The sequence below is a fragment of the Ranitomeya variabilis genome, chromosome 1, assembly GCF_051348905.1.
Source record: "Ranitomeya variabilis isolate aRanVar5 chromosome 1, aRanVar5.hap1, whole genome shotgun sequence".
NCBI lineage: Eukaryota > Metazoa > Chordata > Amphibia > Anura > Dendrobatidae > Ranitomeya > Ranitomeya variabilis.
The window spans coordinates 802,796,892-802,809,401 of NC_135232.1; the positions used below are offsets into that span (position 1 = coordinate 802,796,892).

At 41.9% G+C, this 12,510-nt stretch overlaps 1 protein-coding gene across 1 annotated transcript in view; it reads left to right on the forward strand.

Annotated features, from left to right (window-relative positions):
* WRN (WRN RecQ like helicase) overlaps positions 1 to 12,069 on the forward strand; it is a 233,478-nt gene extending 221,409 nt beyond the window's left edge. Inside the window, exons 34-35 of the mRNA XM_077274012.1 lie at positions 476 to 610; positions 10,952 to 12,069. Of these exons, the coding sequence (XP_077130127.1) occupies positions 476 to 610; positions 10,952 to 11,056 (240 nt within the window). The 3' untranslated portion in view covers positions 11,057 to 12,069. The remainder of the gene's footprint in view (positions 1 to 475; positions 611 to 10,951) is intronic.
* The last annotated feature ends 441 nt before the right edge of the window (positions 12,070 to 12,510 follow it).

The following is a 12,510-nucleotide window of genomic DNA, read 5'->3' on the forward strand; positions in this document are numbered from 1 at the left end:
ATCTTACTTTTGCCATGCTTCAATAGACTCCATGGGAGGCTAGAAGCTAGTATAGCCTGATCGGCTCTGCTACACAGGGTGGCGCTCATAGCAATCTGGCATCAACAACCAGAGAGGTCTTCAGGAGACCTCTGGTTGTTATGCCAACGCACCGATGACCCCCGATCACGTGACGGGGGTCACCGGTGCATGCATTTCCGGCCGCATGGCCGGAAGCGATTGTTAAATGCTATGTTAAATGTTTAACTAGTTAATAGCGGCAGGTGGATGGCCACCGCTATTGCTGGCACATGTCAGCTGTTCAAAACAGCTGACATGTCCCAGCTTTGATGCGGGCTCACCGCCGGAGCCCGCATCAAAGCAGGGGATCTGCCATCGGACATACTATTCCGTCCAATGGCAGAAAGGGGTTAAACATGATCAATGATTGATGTGACTGTGTTTTGAACTGTATATGTCTTGTTTTGTCATTTAGCAACCAACCCAAGAGATAAAACTAAGCATTCAGAAAGATTCCACATCTGTTGTAGCTCCGATCCAGCTTGCATCATGGAATCAGAAGGTGTTGGATGAAGACACTGAGGAATTATTCTCAGAATCTCAAGTTCAGGTATGAGACATTACAAGTATTAAAATGCACTGACGATGGCACTCTAGCTACCTTCTGATATCTTAGACAACAAATGTGCTCCATGAACAAGAACACAGCCGAGCACAGGCCATTCTATTAGGGAGGGGAGTGATTTGGGGTTAGAGCAGGGATGCCAAACTCAAATACACAGAGGGCCAAAATTAAAAACTTTTCTAAGTAGTGGGCCAAACGCGATATTTATTTTAAAAAAAATGTCTACAATTGAGGACGTTTTTTTTTAAATGGAAACAAACTTAATGGGGGTTGCCCCACAAAGTACATTTTAATTAATAGATCTAAGAATAAAATAAATACATTATCACATATGGGGCATACTGGAATAATATAATATGTTAGGCAAGAAAAGTAAAAGCATATGGCTCAATTATGTAATTTAACCCCTTCCTGACATTGGACGTACTATCCCGTCGAGGTGGGGTGGGCCCGTATGACCACCGACGGGATAGTACGTCATAGCGATCGGCCGCGCTCACGGGGGGAGCGCGGCCGGGTGTCAGCTGCCTATCGCAGCTGACATCCGGCACTATGTGCCAGGAGCGGTCACGGACCGCCCCCGGCACATTAACCCCCGGCACACCGCGATCAAACATGATCGGTACAGGGAAGCATCACGCAGGGAGGGGGCTCCCTGCGGGCTTCCCTGAGACGATCGGTACAAGGGAATGTACTCACTTTGTACCGAGCGTCTCCTCCCTGCAGGCCCCGGATCCAAAATGGCCGCGGGGCTGCATCCGGGTCCTGCAGGGAGTACTTCCGGGTCAGGAGCAGGCTGCAGCTGCAGCTCTGTAAGCCTGCAGCGATGAGTGAGATCGCCGATCTCACAGAGTGCTATGCAAACTGTAAGATCGGCGATCTGTGATGTCACCCCCGGGACAAAGTAAAAAAGTTAAAAAAAAAATTTCCACATGTGTACAAAAAAAATAAATAAATAAATAAATTCCTAAATAAAGAAAAAAATATATATTATTCCCATAAATACATTTCTTTATCTAAAAAAAAAAAAAAGTACACATATTTAGTATCGCCGCGTCCATAACGACCCAACCTATAAAACTGTCATACTAGTTAACCCCTTGTGTGAACACCGTAAGAAAAAAAAAAAAAAAAACGAGCCAAAAAACAACGCTTTATTATCATACCGCCAAACAAAAAGTGGAATAACACACGATCAAAAAGACGGATATAAATAAACATGGTACCGCTGAAAACAGCATCTTGTCCCGCAAAAAACAAGCCGCCACACAGCATCATAAGCGAAAAAATAAAAAAGTTATAGTCCTCAGAATAAAGCGATGCCAAAATAATTATTTTTTCTATAAAATTGCTTTTATCGTATAAAAGTGCCAAAACATAAAAAAATGATATAAATGAGATATTGCTGTAATCGTACTGACCCGACGAATAAAACTGCTTTATCAATTTTACCAAACGCGGAATGGTATAAACGCCTCCCTCAAAAGAAATTCATGAATAGCTGGTTTTTGGTCATTCTGCCTCACAAAAATCGTAATAAAAAGTGATCAAAAACTGTCACGTGTCCGAAAATGTTACCAATAAAAACGTCAACTCGTCCCGCAAAAAACAAGACCTCACATGACTCTGTGGACCAAAATGTGGAAAAATTATAGGTCTCAAAATGTGGAGACGCAAAAACGTTTTTGCTATAAAAAAGCGTCTTTTAGTGTGTGACAGCTGCCAATCATAAAAATCCGATATAAAAAACGCTATAAAAGTAAATCAAACCCCCCTTCATCACCCCCTTAGTTAGGGAAAAATAATAAAGTTTAAAAAATGTATTTATTTCCATTTTCCCATTAGGGCTAGGGTTAGGGCTAGGGTTGGGGCTAGGGTTAGGGCTAGGGTTAGTGTTGGGGCTAGGGTTAGAGTTGGGGCTAGGGTTAGAGTTGGGGCTAAAGTTAGGGTTGGGGCTAAAGTTAGGGTTAGGGTTGGGGCTAAAGTTAGGGTTAGGGTTGGGACTAAAGTTAGGGTTGGGGCTAAAGTTAGGTTTAGGGTTTGGATTACATTTACGGTTGGGATTAGGGTTGGGATTAGAATTAGGGGTGTGTCAGGGTTAGGGGTGTGGTTAGGGTTACCGTTGGGATTAGGGTTAGGGGTTTTGTTGGATTAGGGTTTCAGGTAGAATTGGGGAGTTTCCACTGTTCAGGCACATCAGGGGCTCTCCAAACGTGACATGGCATCCGATCTCAATTCCAGCCACTTCTGCGTTGAAAAAGTAAAACAGTGCTCCTTCCCTTCCGAGCTCTCCCGTGCGCCCAAATAGGGGTTTACCCCAACATATGGGGTATCAGCGTACTCGGGAAAATAAAAATTTGGGGGGCTAAAAATCATTTTTGTGGGAAAAATAAGATTTTTTAATTTTCACGGCTCTGCGTTGTAAACTGTAGTGAAATACTTGGGGGTTCAAAGTTCTCAAAACACATCTAGATAAGTTCCTTGGGAGGTCTAGTTTCCAATATGGGGTCACTTGTGGGGGGTTTCTGCTGTTTGGGTACATCAGGGGCTCTGCAAATGCAATGTGATGCCTGCAGACCAATCCATCTAAGTCTGCTTTCCAAATGGCGCTCCTTCCCTTCTGAGCTCTGCCATGCGCCCAAACAGTTGTTCCCCCCCACATATGGGGTATCAGCGTACTCAGGACAAATTGGACAATAACTTTTGGGGTCCAATTTATCCTGTTACACTTGTGAAAATACAAAACTGGGGGCTAAAAAATCATTTTTGTGAAAAAAAAAAGAATTTTTATTTTCACGGCTCTGCGTTATAAACTGTAGTGAAACACTTGGGGGTTCAAAGCTCTCAAAACACATCTAGATAAGTTCCTTAGGGGGTCTACTTTCCAAAATGGTGTCACTTGTGGGGGGGTTTAATGTTTAGGCACATCAGGGGCTCTCCAAACGCAACATGACGTCCCATCTTAATTCCAGTCAATTTTGCATTGAAAAGTAAAATGGCGCTCCTTCACTTCCAAGCTCTGCTATGCGCCCAAACAGTGGTTTACCCCCACATATGGGGTATCGCCGTACTCAGGACAAATTGCACAACAACTTTTGTGGTCTAATTTCTTCTCTTACCCCTGGGAAAATAAAAAATTGGGGGCGAAAAGATCATTTTTGTGAAAAAATATGATCTTTTATTTTTACGGCTCTGCATTATAAACTTCTGTGAAGCACTTGGTGGGTCAAAGTGCTCACCACACATCTAGATAAGTTCCTTCGGGGGTCTACTTTCCAAAATGGTGTCACTTGTGGGGGGTTTCAATGTTTAGGCACATCAGGGGCTCTCCAAACGCAACATGGCGTCCCATCTCAATTCCAGTCAATTTTGCATTGAAAAGTCATATGGGGCTCCTTTCCTTCCGAGCTCTGCCATGCGCCCAAACAGTGGTTTACCCCCACATATGGGGTATCGGCGTACTCAGGACAAATTGTACAACAACTTTGGGGGTCCATTTTCTCCTGTTACCCTTGGTAAAATAAAACAAATTGGAGCTGAAATAAATTTATGTGAAAAAAAGTTAAATGTTCATTTTTATTTAAACATTCCAAAAATTCCTGTGAAACACCTGAAGGGTTAATAAACTTCTTGAATGTGGTTTTGAGCACCTTGAGGGGTGCAGTTTTTAGAATGGTGTCACACTTGGGTATTTTCTATCACATAGACTCCTCAAAATGACTTCAAATGAGATGTGGTCCCTAAAAAAAAAAATGGTGTTGTAAAAATGAGAAATTGCTGGTCAACTTTTAACCCTTATAACTCCCTAACAAAAAAAAATTTTGGTTCCAAAATCGTGTTGATGTAAAGTAGACATGTGGGAAATGTTACTTATTAAGTATTTTGCGTGACATATTTCTATGATTTAAGGGCATAAAAATTCAAAGTTGGAAAATTGCGAAATTTTCGCCAAATTTCCGTTTTTTTCTCAAATAAACGCAAGTTATATCGAATAAATTTTACCACTAACATGAAGTACAATATGTCACAAGAAAACAATGTCAGAATCCCCAAGATCCGTTGAAGCGTTCCAGAGTTATAACCTCATAAAGGGACAGTGGTCAGAATTGTAAAAATTGGCCTGGTCATTAACGTGCAAACCACCCTTGGGGGTGAAGGGGTTAAATACATAATAACATGGGATAAAATCCTTGAATAATACAGATACAGTGCCGGCAAAAAAAATCTTTACAAGTTCAATGAAACCACAAAATCTTAATATTCAAGTGGATTCAAGGGTTTTATTGTGGATATTTTATTACAATTAGTATTTTGTCATGTCACCCTTACATTTTATCACCATCTGCAGTCGTTTAGGCATGGATTCAGCAAGGCTGGCTAAGTATGTGCACCCCACACCATCACACTGTCAGGGTGTTTACCAGTCTTAACTGTATACTTTGGGTCATACCGTGACACGGTACTCGGACGACGCACAACCTTTGAGCCTCCCCTGACCAGCCTGAAAGTGCTCTCATCACTAAACATCACTTTCTTCCACTATTCAGATGTCCAATCTTGATATTTCTTACAAAAGGCAAACCTTTTCTTCTTCATTGCTGCTGTGAGCAGGGGCTTCTTTGCGGCACGGCAACTTGGTAGACCCAGGTCCTTCTGCAGGCGGTGACAAATTGTCCTAGTTGCGATGTTCTGGAGGTGCATAGGGTACTTGTTTTTTAGTTCAACGGCAGTTATAGAAGGATGTGACATCACTTCACGCTTCAGAAGCTTATCAGTCCTTGGTGAAGCCTTCTTAGGTGCGCCAGAGCCTGACTTCCTCTGCGGTACCATCACAGGAGGCAATGATTCCGCCGACCGCTTCAGTTGATAAATTGCTTCTCTTGACACTCCCAGATCTCTAGCTACAGCAATCACCGAATCCCCCTTCTCGAGCAGAGTCAAGGCATGGGATTTCTCTTCCATTTTAAGCTTCTTTCGACCCATTGTGGGAGATAATAAAAGACTGCCTAATAGCAAAACTGGCTGAGCTGCACATAACAACCAATCAGAGTGCAGCTTTCGCTTTACCAGAGAAGTGAAAACTGAGCGTTGATTGGTTGATATTTGCAACAAAGCCAGCTTTAATATTAGACAGTTTTTTATTATCTCCCCCATTGTGTACACTTTTAAAAAGTGAAATTATGATGTGGATTTTATATGTAAAGTTTTTTTTTGCTGTGCAAGTGTAAAGATTTTTTTTGCCGGCACTGTAAGTATGATGCCAACAAAAGTGCCTGCCAATAACAGAAAGATACACCCACTGAATTCCTCCACAATACCCTCCACGTGCACGGTAAGATGACCCTACTGTACCCTCCTCAACATACCCTGCAAAGTATGGTGACCCCATCACAATATAATTCCCCAGCTGTGCTCCCCACACAGCCCTCCACACAGTATAATGGGCCCCACATAGATACAGTTGAAAGTCCAATTCTGGGCCAGTTGAACGGGTGAGGCCGGCGGGATGCCCAACACCCACCCATTGTTGTTGGCCAAATAAACTCACCCTGCAGGCCAGATTTTTGCCCATGGGCCAGAGTTTGACATGTTTAGGTTAGAGGCAGGATATCCACATGTTCTGTGTACCTTTTGATGTTTTCCAGGCTTTGTCTATATCAGGAGTGCATAACTTGCGGCCCAGGCACCTCATGCTGCCTGAGAAGCAGTTTTGGGTGCCCCTTCCAACCATATGGTTTGAAAAATGCTTGACAGATTACCTATATGTGGTCATCCACACACAAAAAAGCAGTGGCCAGCAGCTGAAGAGCAGAGACTAACAATTACTAATGGTGCCCTGTGTAGACAACTCTGGATGCTTCATACATCAGGAGAATGGGGTCTCTTAACCTGACAGACACTCCAGAAAGGAGAATGTGAAATAGACAGTTGATCTTCTGTGGCTCGCTCCACTGTAGTTTTATGTTAATTGTGAAACATTAGGCAGTAAGCAAAAATTCCTTGACCTAATGTAGAGAACTAAGTGAATGCATGACCTCTTCCTCTTCAGGAGACAGTTTTTTACAAAGATTTAGAAGAAGATATTACTGCAACATTAAAAAATTGCTTGAAATACTCTTTAAATAAGCTAACTGTTGGTTTTACTAGGAAGTATTGAAAATAACATGAAAACACAGCACTGTGTGCACTAAAGGAGCTCTTCCCATTGAAATCAGTTGGAAACTTATTCAGAGTATTTGACGCAGTTTTTGATGAAGATTTAGCAATGGCTTCTGCTCCTATATCCACATCAGAAACTTGTAAATATATCATTAGTATACTGATAAAAGAAAAGAGTCATGTAAGTAGATTTGTACTTATCAGACATTTATTGTATACTAGATGGTGGCCCGATTCTAACGCATCGGGTATTCTAGAATATGCATGTCCACGTAGTATATTGCCCAGACGCGTAGTATATTGCCCAGACGCGTAGTATATTGCCCAGACGCGTAGTATATTGCCCAGACGCGTAGTATATTGCCCAGACGCGTAGTATATTGCCCAGACGCGTAGTATATTGCCCAGACGCGTAGTATATTGCCCAGACACGTAGTATATTGCCCAGTGACATAGTATATTGCCCAGTGACATAGTATATTGCGCAGTGACATAGTATATTGCCCAGTGACATAGTATACAGCACAGAGCCACGTAATATAATGCACAGCGACGTAGTATACAGCACAGAGCCACGTAGTATATTGCCCAGCCACGTAGTATATTGCCCAGCTACTTAGTTTATTGCCCAGCCACGTATGTCACAGGTTAAAAAATAAACACTCACCTTCCGATCTGAGGGCCCCTTGTAGTTCTAACATACTCACCTTCTGATCCGAGGGCGCCTTGTAGTTCTGTCGCCTGTGCGCGGTGCAGGCGGCAGCTTCCGGTCCCAGGGTGTGATGACGTCGCGGTCACATGACCGTGACGTCATGGCAGGTCCTTCTCGCGCAGGGCCTGTGATGACGTCGCGGTCACATGACTGTGACTTCATGGCAGGTCCTTCTCCCGTACCATCATTGGCACTGGAACCTGCCGCTTGCTTGGAGAGGTCACCGGAGCGTCGCGAGGAGCGGGAAAGGTGAGTATATAATTATTTTTTAATTTTTTTATTATTTTTAACATTAGATCCTTTTACTATTGACGCTGCACAGGCAGCGTCAGTAGTAAAAACTTGGTCACTCAGGGTTAATAGCGGCAGTAACGGAGTGAGTTACCCGCGGCATAACGCGGTCCGTTACCGCTCGCATTAACCCTGTGTGAGTGGTGACTGTGGGGAGTATGGAGCGGGCGCCGGGCACTGATTGCAGGGGAGTAGGGAGGGACTAATCGGACTGTGGCTGTCGCTGATTGGTCGTGGCAGCCATGACAGGCAGCTGGTGAGACCAATCAGCGAATGAATATCCGTGACAGACAGACAGAAGGACAGACGGAAGTGACCCTTAGACAGTTATATTGTACTAGACTGTGGCCCGATTCTAATGCATCGGGTATTCTAGAATATGCATGTCCCCGTAGTATATGGACAATGATGATACCAGAATTCGCGGCAGACTGTGCCCGTCGCTGATTGGTCGAGGCAACCTTTATGACATCGTCGCCATGGCAACCATTATGACATCTACGTCGATACTGTGCCCGTCGCTGATTGGTCGAGGCGAATTCGCGGCAGACTGCCCGTCGCTGATTGGTCGAGGCAACCTTTATGACATCATCGTCGCCCTAGCGGCCTCGACCAATCAGAGATGCGGGATTTCCAGGACAGACAGACAGACAGAAAAACCCTTAGACAATTATATATATAGATATATTTTTGATATGCTATAAATGTCACAGAAGCTCATACCCCTTTAATTTTTAGTACGACTCCCAGATTGTTTCAGCATGACAATGTTGTGGCTATTGGACAAAAAAAAGAGTTTTGCACCCCTGGTCTGTTAATAAATGGAAATAGTTAAAATCACTATATTCAAAGGCCAAGTTCCTGTAAAACTGTTGTCAGAATAGTAACAAACAACTAAATTTTTTTTAGGTATTCTTTGGGGAGATGGAAGCTTAAATTGGTTTGTTGATATGGGTTGCTTATGCAAAAAAAAAAAAAACTATACTGCCAGTATTGCTCCAAGTAATCAATGCATTGCCACCCTCAATACATCATAAATCTGATAGAAATGAAAATTATTATTTGTAGCGATGAACAAGTATACTCGTTGCTCGGGTTTTCCCCGAGCATGCTTGGGTGTCCTCCAAGTATTTTGGCGTGCCCTGAGATTTAGGCTATGTGCACACGTAAGAAAAGAGGTGAAATCCGCATCTCTTGGCAGAATCCGCAGCCACAGATTTGCCGCGGTTTTAATGCGGATTTTGTGCGGTTTTTATGCGGAATTGATATGGATTTTGTGCGGATTTTCTGCAGTTTTTGCCACTGCGGAATTTTAACATGGAGGGGTGCAGAAACGCTGCAGATCCGGACAAAAGTAGTGACATGCACTTTTTTTAAATCCGCAGCAATCCTGCACTGATTTTTCCGCACCGTCTGCACAGCTATTTTTTTTCCCATTGACTAACAATTGTACTGTACATCACAGTGCGGGTCTGCAGCATTTCTGCGCGGAAAAATCTGCTGCGGATCCGCAGCAAATCCGCATCGTGTGCACATACCCTTAATGTTTGTTGACACAGCTGCATGATTTGCGGCTGCTGGACAGCCTGAATACATGTGGGGGTTGCCTGTTTTGTTAGGGAATCCCCACATGTATTCAAGCTGTCTAGCAGCCGCAAATCATGCAGCTGCGTCGACACAAACTAAATCTCTGAGCACGCCAAAATACTCGAAGACCACCCGAGCATGCTCGGAGAAACCCGAGTAATGAGTATATTCGCTCATCACTAATTATTTGGCATGATCACCTTCACATCAATTCTTCTAGGTACACTTGCACACAGTATCTTGGCAGGGATTTTGTTCCAAACCGAACTAACCATTGATCTTTGGTGGATGTAGGCTAGCACAAAAGTTTTTCTGTCTTTTCATCTAATGCCTCACAGATCTAATGATGTTGAGATCAGGGCTCTGTGGTGGTCATATCATCACTTCTAGGACTCTTTGGTTTTTTATACTCCGAAGATAGTCATTAATGATATTGGTTGTATGCTTGGGGTTGTTCTCCTGCTGCACAAGAAATTTAGAGTCAGTCATTCGCCTCTCTGATGGTATTACATGATGGATAAGATCTGTGGTTAGGCACCTAAGATGTTTGAAACAACATCTTTCTGTCTAGTTCTTTCAAAATCTGTCTACAACGATACTTAAAAGGAATCTGTCAGTAGAACCAACCCTCCGAATCCGTCTAAGTTCAAGTAAAGATGAATGCAGCATGTTATCAGCAAATACTGGAGGCAAATTTGCACTCATCAGCCCAAAAGGTGCGCATGGGATGTACTTGGACGTTCCAACATGAGAATGATCACAAAGCCAAGTCAACCTGTCATTAGCTACAGCAGAACAAAGTGAAGGTTCTGGAGTGGCCATCTCAGTCTCCTGACCTCAATATCATTGAGCCACTCTGGGGAGATTTCAAGCGCGCAGTTCATACTAGACAGCCCAGGAATTTACAGGAACTGGATGCTTTTTGCCAAGAGGAGTGGGCAGCTCTACCATCTGAGAAAATAAAGAACCTCATCCACAACTACCACAAAAGACTTCAAGCTGTCATTGATGTTAGAGAGGGGGCAATACTCGGTATTAAGAAATGGGGTATGTGAACTTTTGATCAGGGTCAGTTGGATGTTTTGGGTTGTCATTATGATTTAAAAAGAGAAACCACAGTAGTTTGACAATAAATGGCTTCACCCAACCACTAACCATGAGTGGAGAAAGTGTTTTGGTTGGTATTATCATTGATATTCTCTGCAAAAAGGCCAGGAAAGCAAAAATTCTGCCAGGGTATGTAAACTTTTGATCACAACTGTATATGTGCATGTGTATATTATATACATATCTATGCATACATAGGGATGGATATATTATTAGATGTGTGTGTTTAATAGTAATAAACCTAAATATTTTGCCCATGACAATATGTAACAGATGTGTCACTACACACAAAAATAACAAAGGCAATGATCAATGTGCAAGCCGCAAAAAGGCAGTGATTGTATTTTTAACATCTATCTTGTGGATAGGCAATAAGTGCCCCTCGTGGTAAAAATCCCTTTAATGGGTTAAGATAATTCTCCATTTGTCATTTCAGCAGTATAATTTATTTTTTTTATGTCTAATTTCAGACACCGAAAAGAAAATTCCCTGATTGGTTTGATGCTTCAAAGGAAACTTCAAAGTCATCTAATATTAAAAAAAACAAAACTGGAAAGAAAGGACTTTTTGGATGAATGTAGTATTTTTTTATGTTGATGTATATTTACGGTAGCTATAATACAGCGGTCATTTTGTATATTATGGGCCAATGTTTATTTTCATTTGAAATGTAAATCCCTGTTATGTGGATTTGTTCACATGTCTATCATCTTGATGCTCAGCACTGCATTATGGTCTTATAACTGAGAAACCACAGCTTTCTATTTTGTGCTCATACCATGTTGATTTTGTTTATAGTATTTAAAGGGGACCTCAATCCAATTTCAATCTTAATAAAAGTATGATTGAATTAGAACACAAATTTCAAAATTATAGAGAAGGTAAAGTTCTTCAGCACAGGTCAGACCTATCCATAAATGAAAAAAATTCTAGGTAAAGAGAATGTTGTGCCAGAGAGTTCCAGTAACTGAGAGAAATCCATCCAGCTCCAAAAATGTTGTGGTTCTCTACCACTGATAATTCACTTTTGAAAATCAATAGTGGTCTGAGGACGCCACCAATATGATCTTCCGATATATATATTTAACATATGTCAGAAGGCCAAACTTGCTTTGATTTCTCCTTTGTAAAGAAACACTTAGCTCACGTTCACCTTGTACAGCTGCTAATGTATTTTACACTATTTTTGTAATATATAATCCATATTGTAAAATGTAAATTTGTTCTTCTCATTGTGTACAGAGACCAGTATGTATAGCTCCAGAGTAGCGTCCACCGACCATCAAGTATGATTGTGGGGAGCCATACTGTCCCCAATGTTTGATGTCAGGAGAAACCAGAAATAGGACATGTTGGATTTTAACATGTTTGATCCTTTATTTTCCAAAGACTTAAGCATTACAACATGTGACAACCAATTATTTCCTTTCTTCCTATGGCCATAAAAATGATCACTCTGCCTATTCAAGTGTGAGTGTGATGATTGAAAATGGGACACAATATGAATATTATTTTTTCATTAAAATAATAACGACATATTTGAATTTTTTTATTAGTTTTGAAAAAACTTGTTTGAATAAAGAAATGTAAAAAAAAAAATCTAGAAATCTTTTTGTGTGACTAAAACAGTGTCTGTATTGTTGTCACTGATAACACCAGGGAGATCACGTAGATCCCACCGATGTCACCAGTTTGTCAGGGGACGCAACTCCGCTGCCTCCAATCTTAAGGACAGTAACACAATTGACTGAAGAGTGATGGACGAGGCCGCAGCAGATTCCACTACTAGGTCAGTTATTGGGGAACCCACAGTGAGCGTATGGAATATACACCTTCAATATATATATAGCCTTATATGGTCACTGGCAACTCCACAACAACAAGAACTACTACTAACTGCAATTACCAATCGTTTATACAGGCCGATTGGACACTCTAGAGGTAGCATATGGCTTCAGTGGTGCGGTTTACAGAGCAAGAGGAACAGAGTTATTAAATTTTATATATTAAATCTGGAAAGGTAGGAAGT